Source organism: Salvelinus namaycush, chromosome 13 (genome assembly GCF_016432855.1).
Source record: "Salvelinus namaycush isolate Seneca chromosome 13, SaNama_1.0, whole genome shotgun sequence".
Classification (NCBI taxonomy): domain Eukaryota; kingdom Metazoa; phylum Chordata; class Actinopteri; order Salmoniformes; family Salmonidae; genus Salvelinus; species Salvelinus namaycush.
Window position 1 is genome coordinate 702,640 of NC_052319.1, and position 22,770 is coordinate 725,409.

Genomic DNA, 22,770 nt, shown 5'->3' on the forward strand with positions numbered 1-22,770 from the left:
TACAACAATGCCACAGATGTCTCAAGTTGAGGGAGCACGCAATCAGCATGCTGACTGCAGGAATGTCCCCCATAGCTGTTGCCAGAGAATTGAATGTTCATTTTTCTACCATAAGCCGCATCCAACGTCATTTTACAGAATTTGGCAGAACATCCAACCCGCCTTACAACCGCAGACTATGTGTAACCACACCAGCCCAGGACCTCTACATCTGGCTTCTTCACCTGCGGGATCGTCTGAGACCAGCTACCTGGACAGCTGATGAAACTGTAGGTTTGCACAACTGAAGAATTTCTGTGTGCTCGTCGTCCTAACCAGAGTCTTGACCGGACTGCAGTTCGGTGTTGTAACAGACTTCAGTGGGCAAATGCTCACCTTCCATGGTGTGCTCTTCACCGTTGAATCCCGATTTCAACTGTACTAGGCAGATGGCAGACAACATGTATGGCGTTGTGTGGGTGAGCGGTTTGCTAATGTCAACGTTATGAACAGAGTGCCCCATGCTGGCGGTGGGGTTATGGTATGGGCAGGCATAAGCTACAGACAATGAACATAATTGCATTATCCATGGCAATTTGAGGCCCATTGTCGTGCCATTCATCCGCCACCATTACCTCATGTTTCAGCATGATATTACACAGCCCCAAGTCGCAAGGATCTGTGCACAATTCCCAGTTCTTCCATGGCCTGCATACTCACAAGACATATCACCCATTGAGCATGTTTGGGATGCTCTGGATCGACGTCTACGACAGCATGTTCCAGTTCCCGCCAAAAATCCAGCAACTTCGCACAGCCATCGAAGAGGTGTAGGACAATATTCCACAGGCCACAATCAACAGCCTGATCAACTCTACGCGAAGGAGATGTGTCATGCTGCATGGGGCAAATGGTGGTCACACAAGATACTGACTGGTTTTCTGATCCATGCCCCTACCTTTTTTTTAAGGTATCTGATTTCCCAGTATCTGCATTCCCAGTAATGTGAAATCCATAAATTATGACCTAATGAATTTATTTTAATGTATTTCCTTATATGAACTGCAACTCAGTAAAATCTTTGAAATTGATGCATGTCGCATTTACATATCACATTGTTTCAGGTCTCATATTTAATAAATATTTCATACAGTTAGAAACTTTAGATGGGTCAGGTACATTCAATGACATGTTTACATTGTTCAGAGGCAGTGCTTCTCACTCCTGGTCCAGAGGACCCAAAGGAGTGCACACCCTCCGCCTACCATCATACTGTAGAGAGTGAATGTTTTAAACACACGCAGGGCCCACTGTGTGCATTATTAGAGGACAGTGACGAGGAGACAGACACAGAACCCACTGTCCTTTGACGAAAGGTTCCCTTGATATGTGTGTGCGTGCATGTGTGCACACTACTATGGTTGACCCTATAAAATAACACATTTCACTGCACCTACCCCGGTGTACGTGACAAAACATTTATTATTTTATTTATTTTAATGAACTGCAGTACTAACAGGGACGATTTCTGTCGGTCTGTCTTCTGCTACCACCAAATCAAATCAAACTTTATGCGCCGAATACAACATGTGTAGACCTTACCGTGAAATGCTGACTTACAAGCCCTTAACCAACAGTGCAGTTCAAGAAAGAGTTAAGAAAATATTTACCAAAAATAAATAAAGTAAAAAATAATAAAAAAGTAACAATAACGAGGCTATATACAGGGGGTACCGGTACCGAGTCAATGTGCGGGGGTGGGTACAGGTTAGTCGAGGTAATTTGTACATGTAGGTAGGGGTGAAGTGACTATAAATAGATAATAAACAGCGAGCAGCAGCAGTATAAAAAAAAAATACATGGGGGGGGGGGGGGGGGGGGGTGTCAATGTAAATAGTGCAGTGGTCATTTGATTCATTGTTCTGCAGTCTTATGGCTTGGGGGTGGAAGCTGTTAAGGAGCCTTTTGTACCTAGACTTACCCCTCCGGTACCACTTGTCGTGCGGTAGCAGAGGGAACAGTTTGGGCAATTTTTGGGGCTTTCTTCTGACACCGCCTAGTATTTAAAGGTCCTGGATGGCAGGAAGCTTGGCCCCGGTGATGTAGTGGGCCGTACGCACTACCCTATGTAGCGCCTTACGGTCAGATGCTGAGCAGTTACCATGCCAGGCAGTGATGCAACCTGTCAGGAAGCTCTCGATGGTACAGCTGTAGCACTTTTTGAGGATCAGGGGACCCATTCCAAATACTTTCAGTCTTCTGAGTGGGAAAAATAAAACGATTGGAACCATTTCCTTGTTATACCGTAAGGTTTTATGGGTATTATGACTCATACTGTGGTACTCTATACTGAGGAGGAAAAAGGTAAACATGTCCAGGTCATGCAGAGAGAGGGAAGGCAGTTTCAGATTGGGGTTATCCTCAACCTAGCCTACCCCTTCATCCTTCCTTTACAATAGGGGCTAAAGCTGGGCTAAAGTACTTGTCCTATGCCCCTACCCCCAGACCCACTATAATGTCAGAAGCCAAGACCCAGTCCCCTTCCCCAGCCTAAGACAAGCACTTCTTTCTACACATTGTAAACAGTGGGGGCATTACAGAAGACCTAACCTACACTGCTGCAAGTACACACACACAAACACACGCACACCCAAGACCCCCTAACCAAGACCTTCCCCCAGCACACACACACACAGCCCACCCCCATCCTCAGGGTCCCATTCGCCCATTTACATTCTGCTTCACCATGGGAAATATGTTCCCATTATTACCAGAATTCTCACCGCTTATGTTCTTTTAATATTTCATTTTACATCCGGCTATTAAAACGAGGAGAATTGCACATCCATTAATTCTAAGACCCTCATTTTCAAATTCCTGTCCTGTGACTAGTATGTTGTAATTACACAATATAAGCCTACAGTATTGGCAATTCATGAGCTTAAAAGGGCAGAGGATATATTTCTATAGTCTACATTTAAATATAATACGCATGCCTATTTTATGTCAAATGCAATCTGTTCAGAGTGATATTATGGCAATAGCAATAGTTCTATTGTCATGGCAATAGAATAGCCTTCAAGTCAAAAGAAATATGCCCTGATACGGTCAACCAAGGGAGCATATCGAAGGACTCTAATGTACAGTAGAGCTATACATAAATTGTTATTTTTTCCATCTTTACACTTTGAGATTGGCAATGAACAGAGAAAACATCTGACAGGGTTGTGTGGCCTTCTTGAAAAACTTATCCAAGACCTCTCAATGTCCATAAAAAAATACAGACCCCATCCATCCATCCAGCGGTTAGAGTTGTATTATTATTTCAACATTTGATAACCCATTTAATGACGACGGCTCGGTCAGGTATACTGATTTCTGAGGTGCATAACTTTGCAGTGCGGAACCTTTTTGACAGTCCAGGCAAAACAGACTCAGATATTCAATCAATAACTTTGAGAGTTTGTGTATCTCATTAATATAAACACATTCAGAAGTGAGACACTTGCTACAACTGAGGAGAATCTATCAAACCCCTCACAGCTGATTTCTCCACAGAACATTGTCAACACTGACACCAAGAGGCCAGACGTGGAACTGCAACTACTACCAACCACTGCCATAAATGTAACCTGTTAACCCCCCCTCACACACAAACACACTCACAAGTCACCTGCATGCACGCACACACCCACCCACACACAAAACAGCACTAACACACAGATATTGAAAGACAAACATACACAATCCCTCGGCTCATCTGCCCACTGACTCATTCAGGTGTGCACACACACTCTTCGGTAAAACCCCCACGAAGGCCAGTCAACAAACAGTGTGTGCTGTAAACCCCAACATTGTGACTCATTAGGTGTTGTAGTTGGCTACATCAGACAGGAAACGCAGGCCCAAATTACACCACCATCATCTTCCTGGCAACAGTCATGTAACCATCACTGTTGCGACGAATCCAACCCAGGTGCCGTGAGAAGACCGGAGGAACACCGTGCAAACGGAGTCAGTGAGTTGGGTGATGACGTTCCCTATAGTCACTGATCTAAGGTCCGTTTGTGGGATTTCTCCCCCTAATAATTACAATTAGGGGAGGTACCAGTAAACTGATTCTAGATCTGTGCCTAAGGGCAAATCCAGACAGAGACTCAGACTAAACCTGGAAGTAATATCCCAGCCCACACGCAAATATGCCTGCTACCCAATTAATACTAAGTGGTGTATGTACTGTACAGACCCAATGCTCTCCATCAGGGGCCTATTAGGCCTCGAGAATGCTAATCATGCCTACATTGCATGTTCCAATGCAGGTCTACTAAATAGGCCTTACATTAACCCCTCCTTCCGCCCCCTCAAAAGGAGACTGGGTGGGCTTCTCAGAAGAGGTACATTTCAAAATAAATGGGATGACTATAAAACAGAACATTACAATTCATCCATTATGCAAACAACTTCAGGGAAAATTTTACAATGAGGACTCATAGGGGTAGAGCATAGAGGCATACAGTACGTTTCATTCAGTAAAAGGTTTCAATGTCTGAACGAAACAAATAGCCTAGAGCAGGGCTGGGCAACTGATTGGGGTAGGAGTCACAAAAAATGTAATTCATCATGAGGGACCGCAGTGGCTCGTGGGTCTGTTTACCCACATCCATACCCATAAACAGTCAGAGCCAGCCCTAGCCATACCCACACGCTGCTATGGGACGTAGAGAATATATATATTTCCTATGTAATTCTACTAGGGCTGCACGATTAATCAAATTCAGATTGAAATTGCAATATTGACATATGCAATATCCATATCGGAAGAGGCTGCAATTTTCTCCTTTCTTTAACACTCTGTTAATACAAGACACACTATGCACACATGGATTTTGTGTTGAAGACATGTGGTAGTAGAGTAGTGGCCTGAGGGCAGACAATGTGTTGTGAAATCGTTTGTGAAATGTAATGTTTTTAATTGTATCTGCCATTTTAACTGCCAATATTTTCCTGGACCCCAAGAAGAGTAGCTAATGCCTTGACAGCAGCTAATGGGGATCCAATAAATACAACAAAAACTAGACTACGTACCTCCTCCAATGAGATGTGCTAGACTGCGTTCCTTCACTCTCTACATGCACAGAGGATGCTGACCAATCACAAGCTGGCCCTCTCACTCTGCATGGCATGCACATACTGGCCAATCCCAAGAGCACGCAGTCAGATGCTGGTGAGTAGAGAAAGGGCTTTACCAAAGTATGAGGTTCAGAAACTCTGTGGCTTTACCTCACACTGTGTCAGAGACATGAGCGCTGCTAGTGATGATGAGCATGTCGATTTGGCGCAAAAGGGCACATCTTAAGTGGTATGGCAATATTTCAGCTACAGGCAAACCGATGTCAACCAAATGCAAGCGTTGTGCAAAAAGTGCTTCAGAGTTGTGGCGACAACAAGAGACAACACGACAAATGTGTTCAATCATTTGAAGAACAACCATCCATTATTTTACAACAGAGGTGGGGACTGGGACAAAAAACGGTCCTGGCATTACTAACACACCGGTCCGTTTTTCCTCAAAGCCCCAACACTGACCCATTTTTTCCCCTTGAGGCCACCATTATTAGCCAGATATATATATTTTTTGCATAAAAATGTAATTAAGTTAGACAGGCCCACTGGGCTAAAAACAGACCAGCCCATCTGGCATTTACCAGGTGGCCAGTCTGCCCTGCTTTATGATGATTGCATGATATTTTTTTTTAAGCGCCTGAGAGCAGCAAAGCCCCTCAGCCACAACAAGCTGGAGTATGTGAGCAGAGTCAAAATCCCGCTCATCGCTCTGTCTTTTCCAACCGCTCCCCTAAAAAACGATGCTCACTCACTCCCAAAAGAAACTGCAACTCCAAATTAATTTAGCTCCATTCCTTAAAATCACAAATTTATCCAACACTGTGGCTGTTACGGTGACCATATTACAGCCACACCGGCAGTCATGAGCAGAGGTCGACTGATTATGATTTCAACGCCGATACCGATTATTGGAGGACCAAAAAAAGCCGATACCGATTAATCGGACGATTAAAAAAGAAATGTATTTGTAATAATACAATTACTACAATACTGAATGAACATTCATTTTAACTTAATATAATACATCAATAAAGTCAATTTAGCCTCAAATAAATAATGAAACATGTTCAATTTGGTTTAAATAATGCAAAAACAAAAGTGTTGGAGAAGAAAGTAAAAGTGAAATATGTATGTACAGGCATTGATTGCCAATGCGTTTTCAAGTGTAACACCCTACAATAAAAGCTTCCTGTAGATACATAGAAATCACTGAGCCAAAGACACGATTGCTATTTACAGAGTCAGAAAAGACTGCTTGAAGAAGATGATAAACAAGCTGGACAGGAGATACAAGATTATGTCTCGTACATAGGTTCTCCCAAGTCGCCATACCAACACTGTACAACAAAATGAAGGTACAAACATGTTGCGTTAAACTGGACCAGACTTCCAATGTTTTGGACACAGGCTGCACCTTACAATCGCTAGGCTACGTTTTACATGTTAAGGCACTTTGACTTATAATAATAATAATTGAGCCTACTTATACATAATTACACAATCATAAACATCCTATTCCATCTGCAGTAAGAACCCATAATGGTGAAATAGGAACTTATAATCTTATTCATTAATGAATGAATAAGCGCTACGCTCATAGCACACTATATTTTGATGATCATGTTAAAAATGTATGTTTGTTTATATGTAGGTGTGTAATAATCCTATATATTATCAATGTTGGAAAATAGTTGTTTCATTTGGTTTTTAATTCAGTTAGCACAGTATGTATTCATATTATCATTTTAAAAAGAGATGTTCTCTACCTGACACTTGTTTTAACCATGCCTGATTGAATTGCCAGGTTTTCACCCAAGTGTTTGAAAATCGCAATTCATAACCGCAATCGCAAAAATTAGCTATTTAATATGTGGTCCAAATAGCACTGCTCGTAAATTCTACTCATTTTGCCATGAGGCAGAGAAATGTTTGTAGTTTTGAATATGATATCTGAATGAGAGTGACTAATTATTTGACCATGATTACTACAAATTTACCAAACAAAAAATGTTAGCTAACATCGGCTAATTGAGTGACTCTCAGTGACTGACATAAGAGAAAAACAGGCCTAGGGCAAAGGCTAACCAAACAATGGACTCAAAAGGTACATTTAGCAAAAAGTTCACACAATGCAGTTTTAGCTAAGATAGCAAACATGTTCCATGTTAAAAACCCTGCTATAGGCCTATACTCTTGGCTAATCCAAAAAGGTTTATTGTTTTACAGGAGATTTCATCACACCAATTTCATCACGCCACTTCCACTGGCTCACCACATGTAATTTTAAGCCAAACACACAAATCTCCAACTTTCTTGTTATGATTAAAAACACTGTGCTTATTTGCCAACATTGATCATTCCATCCTACTAGCACGCTCAATCTCTAAACCACACAAACGGCCCTGTTAGGCCCCTCCCCACCCCCCAACGTTCTTGTCCAGAACAAGATTATTTTGTTGCATTGTTCCACATTCCACTGCGGCCCTGTTTGTACAGATGCGATCCCATATGCTTGGGCTCTGAAGACGCAAGGAAGCCCCTGCTCGTCGGCCAAGAATGTTGCCGTGGATCAAAGGCCCTTGTTCCCAGAGCCCAGGCACTTATTTTGGGGAGCTGGTTGTTTTTTTGTGTCTGTGGGGACTCAGGGTAACAGATCCATCAGCTACAAAGGCATCAGCTAGCTGTATGGGATCCTCCACAGTGTGTGTGTGTGCCTTGGGACAAGTGCAGGCCTCTCTCTCTGCTCGGGCCCCTTCTTGCTATCCCATCCAAGGCACTCCGCTTGTCACCCAAGCCCTGTTCTACGAGAGCCTTGTTATCCACTGCAACATATGTTAACTTAATGCTCTGTAACGCATTTCAAAGGACAGCTTAAGTTGGGTCAACAACAGGTTATAGAGCAATTTATTGATGTACTGGCTTGAAAAGAAGTAAGAGGAAGAAAAGTATTTCTGAGCACGTGCACACACACACACACACAGATGTTGCCGTTTCACTCCATGTTTTCGGGGCACTACTGTTAAATCCGAAAAGACAAAATAAATGATCTCCCGCTTGAGTTAAGCTTCAACGTCTAATGTATTTTACAAGGGGGAAAAACGAGGGCGATCGGCTTTTAAAAATGGTTCTTTGGTCTCACCAGGCCCCGGGCGGGCATTAAAGCAGTAGGCTAAACAGATGAAATAGGGTTAAAAACATTAGGATACAGTCAGAAATAGGGCCGAGCATGTGTGACTTAAGTTTTTCTTGGCCTCCTGCTTTCCAACACTGGGTCGGGTTCAGTAGGCACGAAACAGAAGAAATGTCTCAAACAGGGAGCTTGTCCAATAAGGAACACTTGTTTTCCTTATCCGTTGCAAACTGTTTGTAAACGTTTTGTTGAGGCGTGCCCTAAAGAACCTGACAACGGCTATTCCAATCATGGTTCCAGAGGGACTCAGGTTGTTAGTGTTTTCTTGCCTGATTGGATTATGGCCACAGTTTACCTCTGCCTGGCTGGCTACCAGCACCAATCAATGAGAAAATCAGGTGTCACTCAGCGCTCATTTGTTTACCTATGGTATCCAGAGGCTGGCCCTATGCAGCCAGCCACCACATGAATGGGATGACTTACTTAAAAAATTGTGAAAGACACTTTCACCTTTGTATAGTTACAAAGAAATGCAAGAAGACATATTCTCCATGTAATATGGGATATTTAGTTCAGAAAATGTCAATACTAGTACAGTGCATTCGTTAAGTATTCAGTATCCATATTTTGTTACGTTACAGCCTTATTCTAAAATGGATTAAATACATGTTTTTCCTCATCAATCTTCACACAATACCCTGAATGACAAAAATAAAACAGAAATACCTTATTTTCATAAGTATTCCGACCCTTTGCTATGAGACTCGAAATTGAGCTCAGGTGCATCCTGTTTCCATTGATAATCCTTGAGATGTTTTTACAACTTGATTGGAGTCCACCTGTGGTAAATGAAATTGATTGGACATGTTTCGTAAAAAGGCACATACCGGTCTATATAAAAGGTCCCACAGTTGACAGTGCATGTCAGAGAAAAAAACCAAACCATGAGGTCAAAGGAATTGTCCATAGAGCTCCGAGACACGATTGTGTCGAGGAACAGATCTTGGGAAGGGTAACAAAAAACATCTGCAGCACTAAAGGTCCCAAAGAACAGTGGCCTCCATCATTCTTAAATAGAAGATGTTTGTTTCCTCCTAGAGCTGGCCGCCCGGCCAAACTGAGCAATCTGGGGAGAAGGGCCTTGGTCAGGGATGTGACCAAGAACCCGATGGTCACTCTGACAGAGCTCCAGAATTCCTCTGTGGAGATGGGAGAAACTTCCAGAAGGACAACCATCTCTGCAGAGCTCCAACAATCAGTCCTTTATGGTAGAGTGACCAGACGGAAGCCACTACTCAGTAAAAGGCACATGACAGCCTGCTTGGAGTTTGCCAAAAGGCACCTAAAGGACTCCCAGATCATGAGAAACAAAATTCTCTGGTCCGATGAAACCAAGATTAAACTCTTTGGCCTGAATGCCAAGCGTCACGTTGGGAGGAAGCCTGGCACCGCTCATCACCTGGCCAATACCATCCCTACTGTGAAGCATGCTGGTGGCAGCATCATGCTGTGGGGATGTTTTTCAGCAGCAGAAACTTGGAGACAGACTAGTCAGGATCGAGGGAAAGATGAACAGATCAAAGTACAGAGAGATCCTTGATGAAAACCTGCTCCAGAGCGCTCAGTACCTCAGACTGGGGCGAAGGTTCACCTTCCAACAGTACAACGACCCTAAGCACACAGCCAAGACAACGCAGGAGTGGCTTCGGGACAGGTTTCGGAATGTCCTTGAGTGGCCCAGCCAGAGCCCGGACTTGAACCCGATCGAACATCTCTGGGGAGACCTGAAAATAGCTGTGCAGCGACGCTCCCCATCCAACCTGACGGAGCTTAAGAGGATCTGCAGAGAAGAATTGGAAAAACTCCACAAATACAGGCGTGCCAAGCTTGTAACATCATACCCAAGAAGTCTCGAGGCTGTAATCCCTGCCAAAAGGTGCTTCAACAAAGTACTGAGTAAAGGTTCTGAATACTTATGTAAATGTGATATCAGTTATTGATTTGTAATAAATTTGCGAAAACATCTAAAAACCTGTTTTGTTTTGTCGTTATGATGTTTAGATTGAAAGAAATGTGGGAAAAAGTCAAGCGGTCTAAATACTCTCTGAATGCACTGTATGTATAGTGGTGCACAATTGTGGAATGATTTGAAAACCAATAGAAGAATCTTAAAATTATTTCTAAAAACTCGCAGGCAGCCAGTGCAAAGACTTTAAAACCGGTGTAGTGTGTGGTCTCCGTCTGGTCTTGGTCAGTACCCGTGCTGCAGCATTCTGTATGTTTTGAAGTTGACCAATAGCTTAAAACTTCTTGACGCACGGATCCCTTTAGCGGGATCATTTTCATCAACAACCGCTAAATTGCAGAGCGCCAAATAAAATAAAAAATTGCAAAAAATATTTATATTCATGAAATAACAAGTGCAATATAGCAAAACACAGCTTAGCTTGTTGTTAATCCACCTGTCGTGTCAGATTTTGAAAATATGCTTTACAGCGAAAGCAATCCAAGCGTTTGTGTGAGTTTATCGATCACAAGGCAAAACATTAAGAACACCTAGCAGCAGTGTAGATTGGTCACGAAAGCCAGAAAAGCAATAAAATGAATCGCTTACCTTTGATGATCTTCAGATGTTTGCACTCACGAGACTCCCAGTTACACAATAAATGTTCCTTTCGTTTGATAAAGATTATTTTTATATCAAAAAATCTCACTTTTTTTGGCGCGTTATGTTCAGTATTCCACAGCCTTAGGCAAGTGTTTCAGCATGATAATGCACGTCCCCATGTCGCAAGGATCTGTACACAATTTCTGGAAGCTGAAAATGTCCCAGTTCTTCCATGGCCTGCATAATCACCAGGCATGTTATGCTCTGGATCAATGTGTACGACAGCGTGTTCCAGTTCCAGCCAATATCCAGCAACTTCGCAGTCACTGAAGAGGAGTGGGACAACATTCCTCAGGCCACAATAAACAGCATGATCAACTCTATGGGAAGGATTTGTTTTGCACTGCATGAGGCAAATGGTAACACCAGATACTGACTGGTTTTCTGATCGACACCCCTACTTTTTTTAAAGGTGTCTGTGATAGAGGTCGACCGATTAATCGGAATGGCCGATTAATTAGGGCCGATTTCAAGTTTTTATAAAAATCGGAAATCTGTATTTTTGGACACCGTTTTTTGAAAAAACATTTCTTACACCTTTATTTAACTAGGCAAGTCAGTTAAGAACACATTCTTATTTTCAATGACGGCCTAGGAGCGGTGGGTTAACTGCCTTGTTCAGGGGCAGAATGACAGATTTTTACCTTGGCAGCTCGGTGATTCAATCTTGCAACATTACGGTTAACTAGTCCAACGCTCGAACCACCTGATTACATTGCACTACACGAGGAGCCTGCCTGTTACGCGAATGAAGTAAGAAGCCATGGTAAGTTGCTAGCTAGCATTAAACTTATCTTATAAAATACAATCAATCAATCATAATCACTAGTTAACTACACATGGTTGATGATATTACTAGTTTATCTAGCGTGTCCTGCGTTGCATATAATCGATGCGGTGGCATTCGCGAAAAAGGACTGTCGTTGCTCCAACGTGTACCTAACCATAAACATAAACATGCCTTTCTTAAAATCAATGCACAAGTATATATTTTTAAACATGCATATTTAGTTAATATTGCCTGCTAACATGAATTTATTTTAACTAGGAAAAATGGTGTCACTTCTCTTGCAACAGAGTCAGGGTATATGCAGCAGTGGGCCGCCTAGCTCATTACAAACTGTGTGAAGACTATTTCTTCCTAAAAAAAACAGCCAACTTCGCCAACCGGGATGATTTAACAAAAGCTCATTTACGAAAAAAGCACAATCGTTGCACGACTGTACCTAACCATAAACATCAATGCCTTTCTTAAAATCAATACACAGAAGTATATATTTTTAAACCTGCATATTTAGCTAAAAGAAATCCAGGTTAGCAGGCAATATTAACCACGTGAAATTGTGTCACTTCTCTTGCGTTCATTGCACGCAGAGTCAGAGTATATGCAACAGTTTGGGCCGCCTGGCTCATTGCGAACTAATTTGCCAGAATTGTACGTAATTATGACATAACATTGAAGGTTGTGCACTGTTACAGGAATATTTAGACTTATGGATGCCACCCGTTAGATAAAATACGTAACGGTTCCGTATTTCATTGAAATAATAAACTTTTTGTTTTCGAGATGATAGTTTCCGGATTCGACCATATTAATGACCTAAGGCTCGTATTTCTGTGTGTCATTATGTTATAAATAAGTCTATGATTTGATAGAGCAGTCTGACTGAGCGATGGTAGACACCAGCATGCTCGTAAGCATTCATTCAAACAGCACTTTCGTGCGTTTTGCCAGCAGCTCGTCACTGGCTTCAAGCATTGCGCTGTTTATGACTTCAAGCCTATCAACTCCCGAGATTAGGCTGGTGTAACCGATGTGAAATGGCTAGCTAGTTAGCGGGGTGCGCGCTAATAGCGTTTCAAACGTCACTCGCTTTGAGACTTGGAGTAGTTGTTCCCCTTGCTCTGCATGGGTAACGCTGCTTCGAGGGTGGCTGTTGTCGATGTGTTCCTGGTTAGAGCCCAGGTAGGAGCGAGGAGAGGGACAGAAGCTATACTGTTACACTGGCAAAACTAAAGTGCCTATAAGAACATCCAATAGTCAAAGGTATATGAAATACAAATGGTATAGAGAGAAATAGTCCTATAATTCCTATAATAACTACAACCTAAAACTTCTGACCTGGGAATATTGAAGACTCATGTTAAAAGGAACCACCAGCTTTCATATGTTCTCATGTTCTGAGCAAGGAACTTAAACGTTAGCTTTCTTACATGGCACATATTGCACTATTACTTTCTTCTCCAACACTTTGTTTTTGCATTATTTAAACCAAATTGAACATGTTTAATAATTTTTTTGAGGCTAAATTGATTTTATTGATGTATTATATTAAGTTAAAATAAGTGTTCATTCAGTATTGTTGTAATTGTATTACACTGCTCAAAAAAATAAAGGGAACACTTAAACAACACAATGTAACTCCAAGTCAATCACACTTCTGTGAAATCAAACTGTCCACTTAGGAAGCAACACTGATTGACAATAAATTTCACATGCTGTTGTGCAAATGGAATAGACAAAAGGTGGAAATTATAGGCAATTAGCAAGACACCCCCAAAAAAGGAGTGATTCTGCAGGTGGTGACCACAGACCACTTCTCAGTTCCTATGCTTCCTGGCTGATGTTTTGGTCACTTTTGAATGCTGGCGGTGCTCTCACTCTAGTGGTAGCATGAGACGGAGTCTACAACCCACACAAGTGGCTCAGGTAGTGCAGTTCATCCAGGATGGCACATCAATGCGAGCTGTGGCAAAAAGGTTTGCTGTGTCTGTCAGCGTAGTGTCCAGAGCATGGAGGTGCTACCAGGAGACAGGCCAGTACATCAGGAGACGTGGAGGAGGCCGTAGGAGGGCAACAACCCAGCAGCAGGACCGCTACCTCCGCCTTTGTGCAAGGAGGTGCACTGCCAGCGCCCTGCAAAATGACCTCCAGCAGGCCACAAATGTGCTTGTGTCTGCTCAAACGGTCAGAAACAGACTCCATGAGGGTGGTATGAGGGCCCGACGTCCACAGGTGGGGGTTGTGCTTACAGCCCAACACCGTGCAGGACGTTTGGCATTTGCCAGAGAACACCAAGATTGGCAAATTCGCGACTGGCGCCCTGTGCTCTTCACAGATGAAAGCAGGTTCACACTGAGCACATGAGCACATGTGACAGACGTGACAGAGTCTGGAGACGCCGTGGAGAACGTTCTGCTGCCTGCAACATCCTCCAGCATGACCGGTTTGGCGATGGGTCAGTCATGGTGTGGGGTGGCATTTCTTTGTGGGGCCGCACAGCCCTCCATGTGCTCGCCAGAGGTAGCCTGACTGCCAATAGGTACCGAGATGAGATCCTCAGACCCCTTGTGAGACCATATGCTGACACATGCACATTTGTGGCCTGCTAGAGGTCATTTTGCAGGGCTCTGGCAGTGCACCTCCTTGCACAAAGGCGGAGGTAGCGGTCCTGCTGCTGGGTTGTTGCCCTCCTACGGCCTCCTCCACGTCTCCTGATGTACTGGCCTGTCTCCTGGTAGCGCCTCCATGCTCTGGACACTACGCTGACAGACACAGCAAACCTTTTTGCCACAGCTCGCATTGATGTGCCATCCTGGATGAACTGCACTACCTGAGCCACTTGTGTGGGTTGTAGACTCCGTCTCATGCTACCACTAGAGTGAGAGCACCGCCAGCATTCAAAAGTGACCAAAACATCAGCCAGGAAGCATAGGAACTGAGAAGTGGTCTGTGGTCACCACCTGCAGAATCACTCCTTTTTTGGGGGTGTCTTGCTAATTGCCTATAATTTCCACCTTTTGTCTATTCCATTTGCACAACAGCATGTGAAATTTATTGTCAATCAGTGTTGCTTCCTAAGTGGACAGTTTGATTTCACAGAAGTGTGATTGACTTGGAGTTACATTGTGTTGTTTAAGTGTTCCCTTTATTTTTTTGAGCAGTGTATTACAACAATAAAAAAAATATTAAATTGTCCGATTAATCGGTATCGGCTTTTTTGGGTCATCCAATAATCGGTATCGGCGTTGAAAAATCATAGTCGGTCGACCTCTAGTCTGTGACCAACTGATGCATACCTGTATTCCCAGTCATGTCAAATCCATAGAATAGGGTCTAAACTGAACTAAAATTGATTAAAATAGTTTTTTCCCCTTATCTACACACAATACCCCATAATGACAAAGCAAAAACATGTTTTTTTGCTAATTTATTACAAATAAAAAAACGGAAATATCACGTTCAGACCCTTTACTCAGTACTTTGTTGAAGAACCTTTGGCAGCGATTACAGCCACGGGTCTTCTTGGGTATGACGCTACAAGCTTGGCACACCTGTATTTGAGGAGTTTCTCTTATTCCTCTCTGCAGATCCTCTCAAGCTCAGTCAGGTTGTATGAGGTGCGTTGCTGTACACCTATTTCCAGGTCTCTCCAGAGATGTTCGATCGGGTTCAAGTCTGGGACACTCAAGGACATTCAGAATCTTGTCCCGAAGCCACTCCTTCATTGTCTTGGTTGTGTGCTTTGGGTCATTGTCCTTTTGGAAGATGAACCTTCTTCCCAATTTGAGTTCCTGAGTGCTCTACCACTGAAAAACTTCCCCACAGAATGATGCTCCCACCAACATGCTTCACTGTAAGGATGGTGCCAGGTTTCCTCCAGACGTGACACTTGGCATTCAGGCCAAAGAGTTCACTCTGGGTTTCATCGGACCAGAGAATCTTGTTTCGCATGGTCTGAGAGTCTTTAGGTGCCTTTTGGTAAACTCCAAGGGGGTGTCATGTGCCTTTTACTGAGGAGTGGCTTCCGTCTGGCCACTCTACCATAAAGGACTGATTGGTGGAGTGCTGCAGAGATGGTTGTCCTTCTGGAAGTTTCTCCCATCTCCACAGAGGAATTCTGGAGCTCTGTCAGAGTGACCATCGGCTTCTTGGTCACCTCCCTGACCAAGGCCCTACCCTGATTGCTCAGTTTGGCCAGGCGGCCAGCTCTAGGAAGAGTCTTGGTGGTTCCAAAATTCTTCCATTTAATAATGATGGAGGCCACTGTGTTCTTGGGGACCTTCAATGCGGCAGACATTTTTTGGTACCCTTCCCCAGATCTGTGCCTTGACACAATCCTCTCTCATGCTCTATGGACTTCAGTCTCAGAGCAAAGGGTCTGAATACTTACGTAAATAAGGTATTTCTGTTTTCACATTTCTAAAAACCTGTTTTTTGCTTTGTCTTTATGGGGTATTGTGTGTAGATTGCCCTTGGACATTTATTCATTTAATCCATTTTAGAATAAAGCTGTAATGTAACAAAATGTGGAAAAGTCAAGGGGTCTGAATACTTTCCGAAGAAACTGTAGTAGACCTATAGGCGGGATTAAATGAGATCCCCAGTCAGCCGTTCAGCGCACACTAAAATAAATCATTATGTTTCAATTTCTACAGCTGTTACAAATACTTTTACGACCAAATGTTGGCCTTTAACCATCGAACAGAAATAGGACAGCACTATGGTAAATTGACTTATTTTATTGCCACAAACAATTCGGGGTGAGCCCTTGGCAGTCAATGTCACAACGACAACACCTCACAGATGGGCATAATTATACATTCAGTTAGTATTGGCCCAATCAAGTGATACCAACAGAGGGAGCTGTGGGGGAAACATGACACTCAAATAAAGACATATCAACACACAATACATGACATTGTTACCTAAAAGTTTGGCCTATTTATAACCTACTACAAAAAAAACGATAAAAATAACATTCCTCATTAAGGCCTGCTGGGGCAAGAGTGCCCAAGCAGTCTATCCATTATGTCTTTCTTTGGAGAAGTAATTTATCCCTATCGCCTCCTCTACATGGCGCCTTCAACTCAATGCCCATATTACGTAAGGAACTTAGTTCATGATTATGGCCATTGAAATGCCTGGCAACAGGTGATTTTTCATCATGGTTGCAAATGACGCTCTTATGCTCACATACCCTAAGTTCACGTTTGGTCTTACCCACATCATAAAAGTTACAAAAACACTTAAGGAGACATGTAACACAAAATGTTGTGTTACATGTTATTCTACCTCAGACCTTCATCCTCCCACCCAAATGGGAATTATTAGGAGAGTTCCCTCTGATCATGGCACAACAAATAAAAAAAATGTAATCAATATATCTCATAAACACTTTGATAAACTTAGAATAGGGATTACTATAGTTTACAAAGTCCAACTCAAATTTCCCGTAAACAAATTAGCATAATTAGGTGTAACTGTCTTCAAACTTTAAATAATTCTTAGTCAATATTTCATTAGTCAAGCTCAGCAGTAAGTCAGTGGGGGGAACCAGTTCTGTTCTTTGATTCAAATAATGTTTCATCGCATCTAAACCCTCTTGATGAGGAATATTCACAAAAATTGCTAGAGACATCCATAGTGCACAAGTCATTCGAGTCCATTGAACAAGTCTCTAATTTCTTCAAAAAGTCTGTCGTCTCCATAAAGTAAGAGGGTAACAGTTTATTTTCCCGGAGCGCTGTCCTATTTCTATTCTTTAGATTACTATATACAAGGATCCAGCACCCAATTTCTGTAGGCTATATATATATACAATATTCTGTCCATATCAATGAATGCAGCGCATATTTCCTGTGACTTGTTCAATCGCATGCAGACAAAGAACCCATTGGGCACAGACATCATTTCAACCAGAGGCTGGTGGGAGAAGCTATAGGAATAGAATAAATGGAACTGAGTCAAACACATTGTTTTCATGTTTTTGGTACCATTCCATTGATTCCATTCCAGACATTAAAATGAGCCTGTACCCCTATAGCTCCGCCCACCAGCCTCCTTTGATTTCAACGTCTAATTTTGATTTACTTTCGGTTGAGTTGTCAACTAATGTGAATTCGACATGAAATCAACAAAACATTTCAGCATGTCATTGGATTTAGGATAAAAGTTGGGTGAAAAAATGACAATTCCCTTACGTTGATGACTTTCAAATCCAATCAGTTTTCTATGTTGTTTCAACATGGATTTTTTTTATTGCTGAAATAACAAGGAACCAACGTTGATTTAACCAATTTTTGCACAGTGGGAGGAGATAAAGGTGTGAAATACTATTAACATGGCCTACTTACTCCCAATAACGTGAGCCTTCAAGACTTTCTCAGTGAGCCAGCCATTCCCCCAACCAATCGCGCGCAGACGGAAGAAAGAGTCCCCAACAAAGGAGTTTGCTTCTGTTGCAGCCTTCACTGTAAAATATAACGTGTTGTGGCGGTGCTTTGATCGGAAACCTACCTCCGAATTTAGGCAAAACGCCACTTTACAAAAGCCACGCGGCTTTATGCAGTAGGTCTTAATTTAAAATGTTGTTATAGGGGGACATTAAACTAGTTTTTTTTATAACCTGTGCTATAAAAGCCTAGCAGACCCTGAAAGGGGAAACTGCCTATTAAGTTATAAGGTCCAGGCCCCGGCTACCTAATTGACAAGCTCTAGGTGACTTTCATCACTTGTCGATTTCATAGCGGCAGTCGATGTTTCCTCCAGGATGCTGTTGCATCTTTGACATGAGGGTGTTTGTGACAAAGAGCAGTCGGCCCTGGCGCCAAATCCAAGGCTACAGCTCAAGGTCTCTCCATAAAACAAAAACACACATCCTACTGGTTGAATAAACATTGCTTCCAAGTCATTTCAACAAAAAATGAAATGTGATGATGTTGAATTAACATGGAAAACTGATTGGATTTGCAAAAGGTCATCAACGTGAGGGAATTGTTTCATTTTTTCCCACCCAAATTTTTACCTAAATCCAATGACATGGTGAATTTTGTAGACTTTAACGATTACTTCATGTTAGTTTACAACTCAACCAAATGTAAATTAAAACTAGACGTTGAACGTCTGTGCCCAGTGGGATTCCACTTCCTTTCCCGGCCGCATCTTTACACTGCTATAACACAGGCAGTCTGCATGGACCAAGTTCGCATCCACTAAGAATTTGTGTTTTTCATGAAGTTTCGGGTTTTTATCTCATATAAAAATACATCTAAGATAGGATTTTTCCCCCTGCTGATTATCTGTGGACACACAACACTTTAAAACACATATATATTTTTTAAAATACAGACTAAGCAACAGGGTATTTTTCCTTTAGATTTGATTTCATCTCTTTTAGTTCTCGTTTGAACGAATCTTCCAAGAGTCTATAACAAACTTTAAAATACAATCACATCTCAAACAGCATGAAAATCTCAAATGATTTTAGCCCAGTTGTTTTCCTCTGGTGGACCTAATGACTGCCACTAAGCACATATCCTTAAAACCCGTCAGGCATAAAACACTATCACTGTACACCTCACACACACTCCAACAGTAGATTGGCGTGACAGTCACTTTACGCTGCAGATTAGCACTGTTGCACCTCTGGAAATTCATCTGCCTTCAAGTAGAGCCACCTCGCACCATGTTTCCCAATGACCAATACGGACAGATTACTAGAACTACAAACCACACTGCCACCTTTGTAATTGACGTTTCAACAGTTTGACGTTCCCCATTAAGTCCAACCAAAGGAATTAAGTGCAGATGTGACGGGTCGAGACAAAACAATTGTGTAGGGCCCTTACAGCCCTTGATTATGACTCAGTTCCATTACACATAAGAGTCATTGGACAAAGGCGTCTTCTATAGAGTGTCTTGTTAAGAGCCCATATGCTTGGCCTGAACATTAACACGCATCGCTTGTGGTATGGTTTTGGAACCATAAGGAACTTCTCTTTCATATCAGTGAAAAATAATTTTCTAAAAACAAAAGGTTAAATTGATACACCTTTATAGGGTTAGTGTTCACACACACAGCCACATATCCATGTTACAGTGTGTGTTTACAGAAGACAGACTGAAGACAGATAATTAGCACAGGTGGTCACTATCTAGCATGCTCCGAAAACCTGTGTGTAATGGAAGAAGGCCGCCAGAAACGTGTTTTCACTGATAAATACTGTCGTCTGCAACTGTGATAAAGTCGGTTAAAATAGTGTACAGTAAGTGCATATTTTGCATTTGTGAAATTATTTTGATGTGATATGAAAGTAAAGTGCTTTACATTTTAGTCTGGCTTTCCTGGAAGTCTTGTGATGTTGCACCTCTGGGTTGAGAAACTGTTTCAGGCCCTGCATCTCCGATCTAGAGGCATCACTACAGACCCTGGTTCGATTCCAGGATGTATCACTACCGGCTGTGACTGGGAGTCCCATAGGGCAGCGCACAATTGACCCTGCGTCATCCGGGTTTGGCCGTCATTGTAAATAAGAATTTGTTCTTAAACTGACTTGCACAGTTAAATAAAGGTTAAACAAAAAAATATTTAAATAAATCTAAAACCGTATCACAATTCAGAATCGAAATCCTGTTTAGATGGAGAATTTGGCCATTTTGGCAGCCAGAGCCAGTCTACCTCTGAAAATTATATAAGGTCCTTGAACCTTAAGGAGTAATGGTAGGCTCCTTAAGAGTACATCTTGGGCTGAAGGCATTAGTGCAATTATGTAGGATAGGCCTACTACACAATAAATATGTAACTCATTTGAAACCTATGTTGTCCTTTCAATTCATTACATTTCAACCCATTATAGTTTTATGCAATGTTAAGAACTCATATCACCCAAGCATTGTATCAGGTGAAGTATGTTTAAGAATGATATGTTCTGAGAAGCGAAAATATTTGCACGCAATATGGTTATCCCTCTCTGACACAACAAATCCTATAGGATCTACACCACACCTGTCAAACTCATTCCACGGAGGACCGTGTGTCGGCGCGTTTTCGCTCTTCACTTGATGAATTAAGGTCACAAATTAGTAAGGAACTGCCCACACCTGATTGTCGTGGACTTAAATGAAAAAACTGCAAACACTAGGCCCTCCATGGAGTGAGTAACACTCCTGGTCAAGTTGTCAATAACCTAGTTTGCAGAGAAACACAGCACATGCGACTCCAAATGCATCTAGTTACTGTATCAAACCAGTTCACAATCAAATAGGTCTGAAGATATAGCGTGAAGTGATCTATTTACATTATTATAAATAATGACAATGCTGGATACATGTGCAAATTGAAACTACAGTGGCTACCACGTGTGGAACAGACATGAAACATAGTAACAAGACGCAGGTGATTAATCAACTCGAATGGTAATTACAATGGAAGTATAATGTGACTGAACTACTTGTGAATGTCACTTTTGTTGACTAACTCCGCGAGCTGAAAGTAGCTATAACTAGCTAACGCTGGTAAGTAAACGACAGCTGTATTTTTACGACATGCCAGTCAACACTATCTCAGTTTCGGTTTACTGAAGCTCGTAGTAATTTGCAGTCACACAAAGCCTCGTTCACAACAGCATTGATTGTTGAATTTCTAACTTACTGTGGGACAGCTCGTCTGATAGCTCGAATTATGGACTGCGCCATTTTGTTTCAACGTTTTTCTATAGGTACAACGGGATTGGCTACTGGTGTATTTCTGTTGAGCAAACGAAGAGCTCTGATTGGCCTCTGAGTCAGCTAAGAGGCAGGTTCCTCGTGGCAAATGTCAAATACAGTTGGTTAGTTCGTTTTGCATGGCCCGGTGCCACGGGAAGGTGAAGTTTTCATTTAAGGACCTATGGAAATACACAGTCTGCGTACTCGGATCACCGGGCCATGCAAAACTAACTCCCTTTACAGAGGGTTTGTTGGAGTAGTAACACGTACAACTACTTAAGAGATTGTCTCGAATCAGCTCTGCCTGTAGACATAGACAATTAACTACGGAAATCACCTACAAATCACCCTGCATCATAAATAACGACTCATTATTATTATTTGTAGATCAGTCACAATTTAGCCGTGATACATCACGGTTTTGATGCTCTCTGCCAGTGAAATTATATTAAAAATATATATATACCTGGAACGATATATATCGTTCCAGGTGTTATTGGTCTGTTTTGAGTGGTTAGGCTGAAACAACCTACTGTAGACGAATGTTGGGGGAGGTGCATCTGCAACAGGAAGTTTTGCCAAACAGACCAGGCCAGGGTTTGATAGGTCAATGAGAGAAATTAATACATTCTCATTAGTTGTTAGTGGGAATTTCATAATCATTACTATACTGAACAACAATGTATATGCAACAATTTCAAAGATTTTACTGAGTTACAGTTCACGTAAGGTTATCAATTGATTTAAATTCATTAGCATGCTCTGAACACTTGTGTGTAATAGAAGAAGGCCGACAGAAACATGTTGGGATTGAAAAATACTGTCAGCTGTGACTGTGATAAAGCTGGTTAAAACAGTTTACAGTAAAACAGTGTACAACATTCCACAGTCTATGTTTCTAAAACTGTCTGTTATAAATCTAAGGATTTCATCTGACTGGGAATACAGATAGTTATCTGTTGGTCACAGATACCTTTAAAAAAAAATGGTAGTAGCGTGGATCAAAAAACCAGTCACTTTCTGGTGTGACCACCATTTGCCTCATGCAGCGCCACACATCTCCTTCGCATAGTTGTTTAGGCTGTTGATTGTGGCCTGTGGAATGTTGTCCCAATCCTCTTCGATGGCTGTGCGAAGTTGCTGGATATTAGAGGGACTTTGAACACGCTGTTGTACACGTAGATCCAGAGCATCCCAAACCTGCTCATTGGGTGACATGTCTGGTGAGTATGCAGTCCATGGAAGAACTGGGACATTTTCAGCTTCCAGGAATTGTGTACAGATCCTTGTGACATGGGATAGTGCATTATCATACTGAAACATGAGATGATGGCGGCAGATGAATGGCATGACAATGGGCCTCAGGATCTTGTCACGGTA

The 22,770-nt window shown here is 42.1% G+C and overlaps 1 protein-coding gene across 1 annotated transcript in view; it reads right to left on the reverse strand.

Moving 5' to 3' along the window:
• The window catches only part of clybl (citrate lyase beta like), a 151,681-nt gene extending 130,263 nt beyond the window's left edge, over positions 1–21,418 (reverse strand). Inside the window, exon 1 of the mRNA XM_039006632.1 lies at positions 21,335–21,418. Coding sequence (XP_038862560.1) covers positions 21,335–21,378 — 44 coding nt within the window. The 5' untranslated portion in view covers positions 21,379–21,418. The remainder of the gene's footprint in view (positions 1–21,334) is intronic.
• Positions 21,419–22,770: the final 1,352 nt, after the last annotated feature.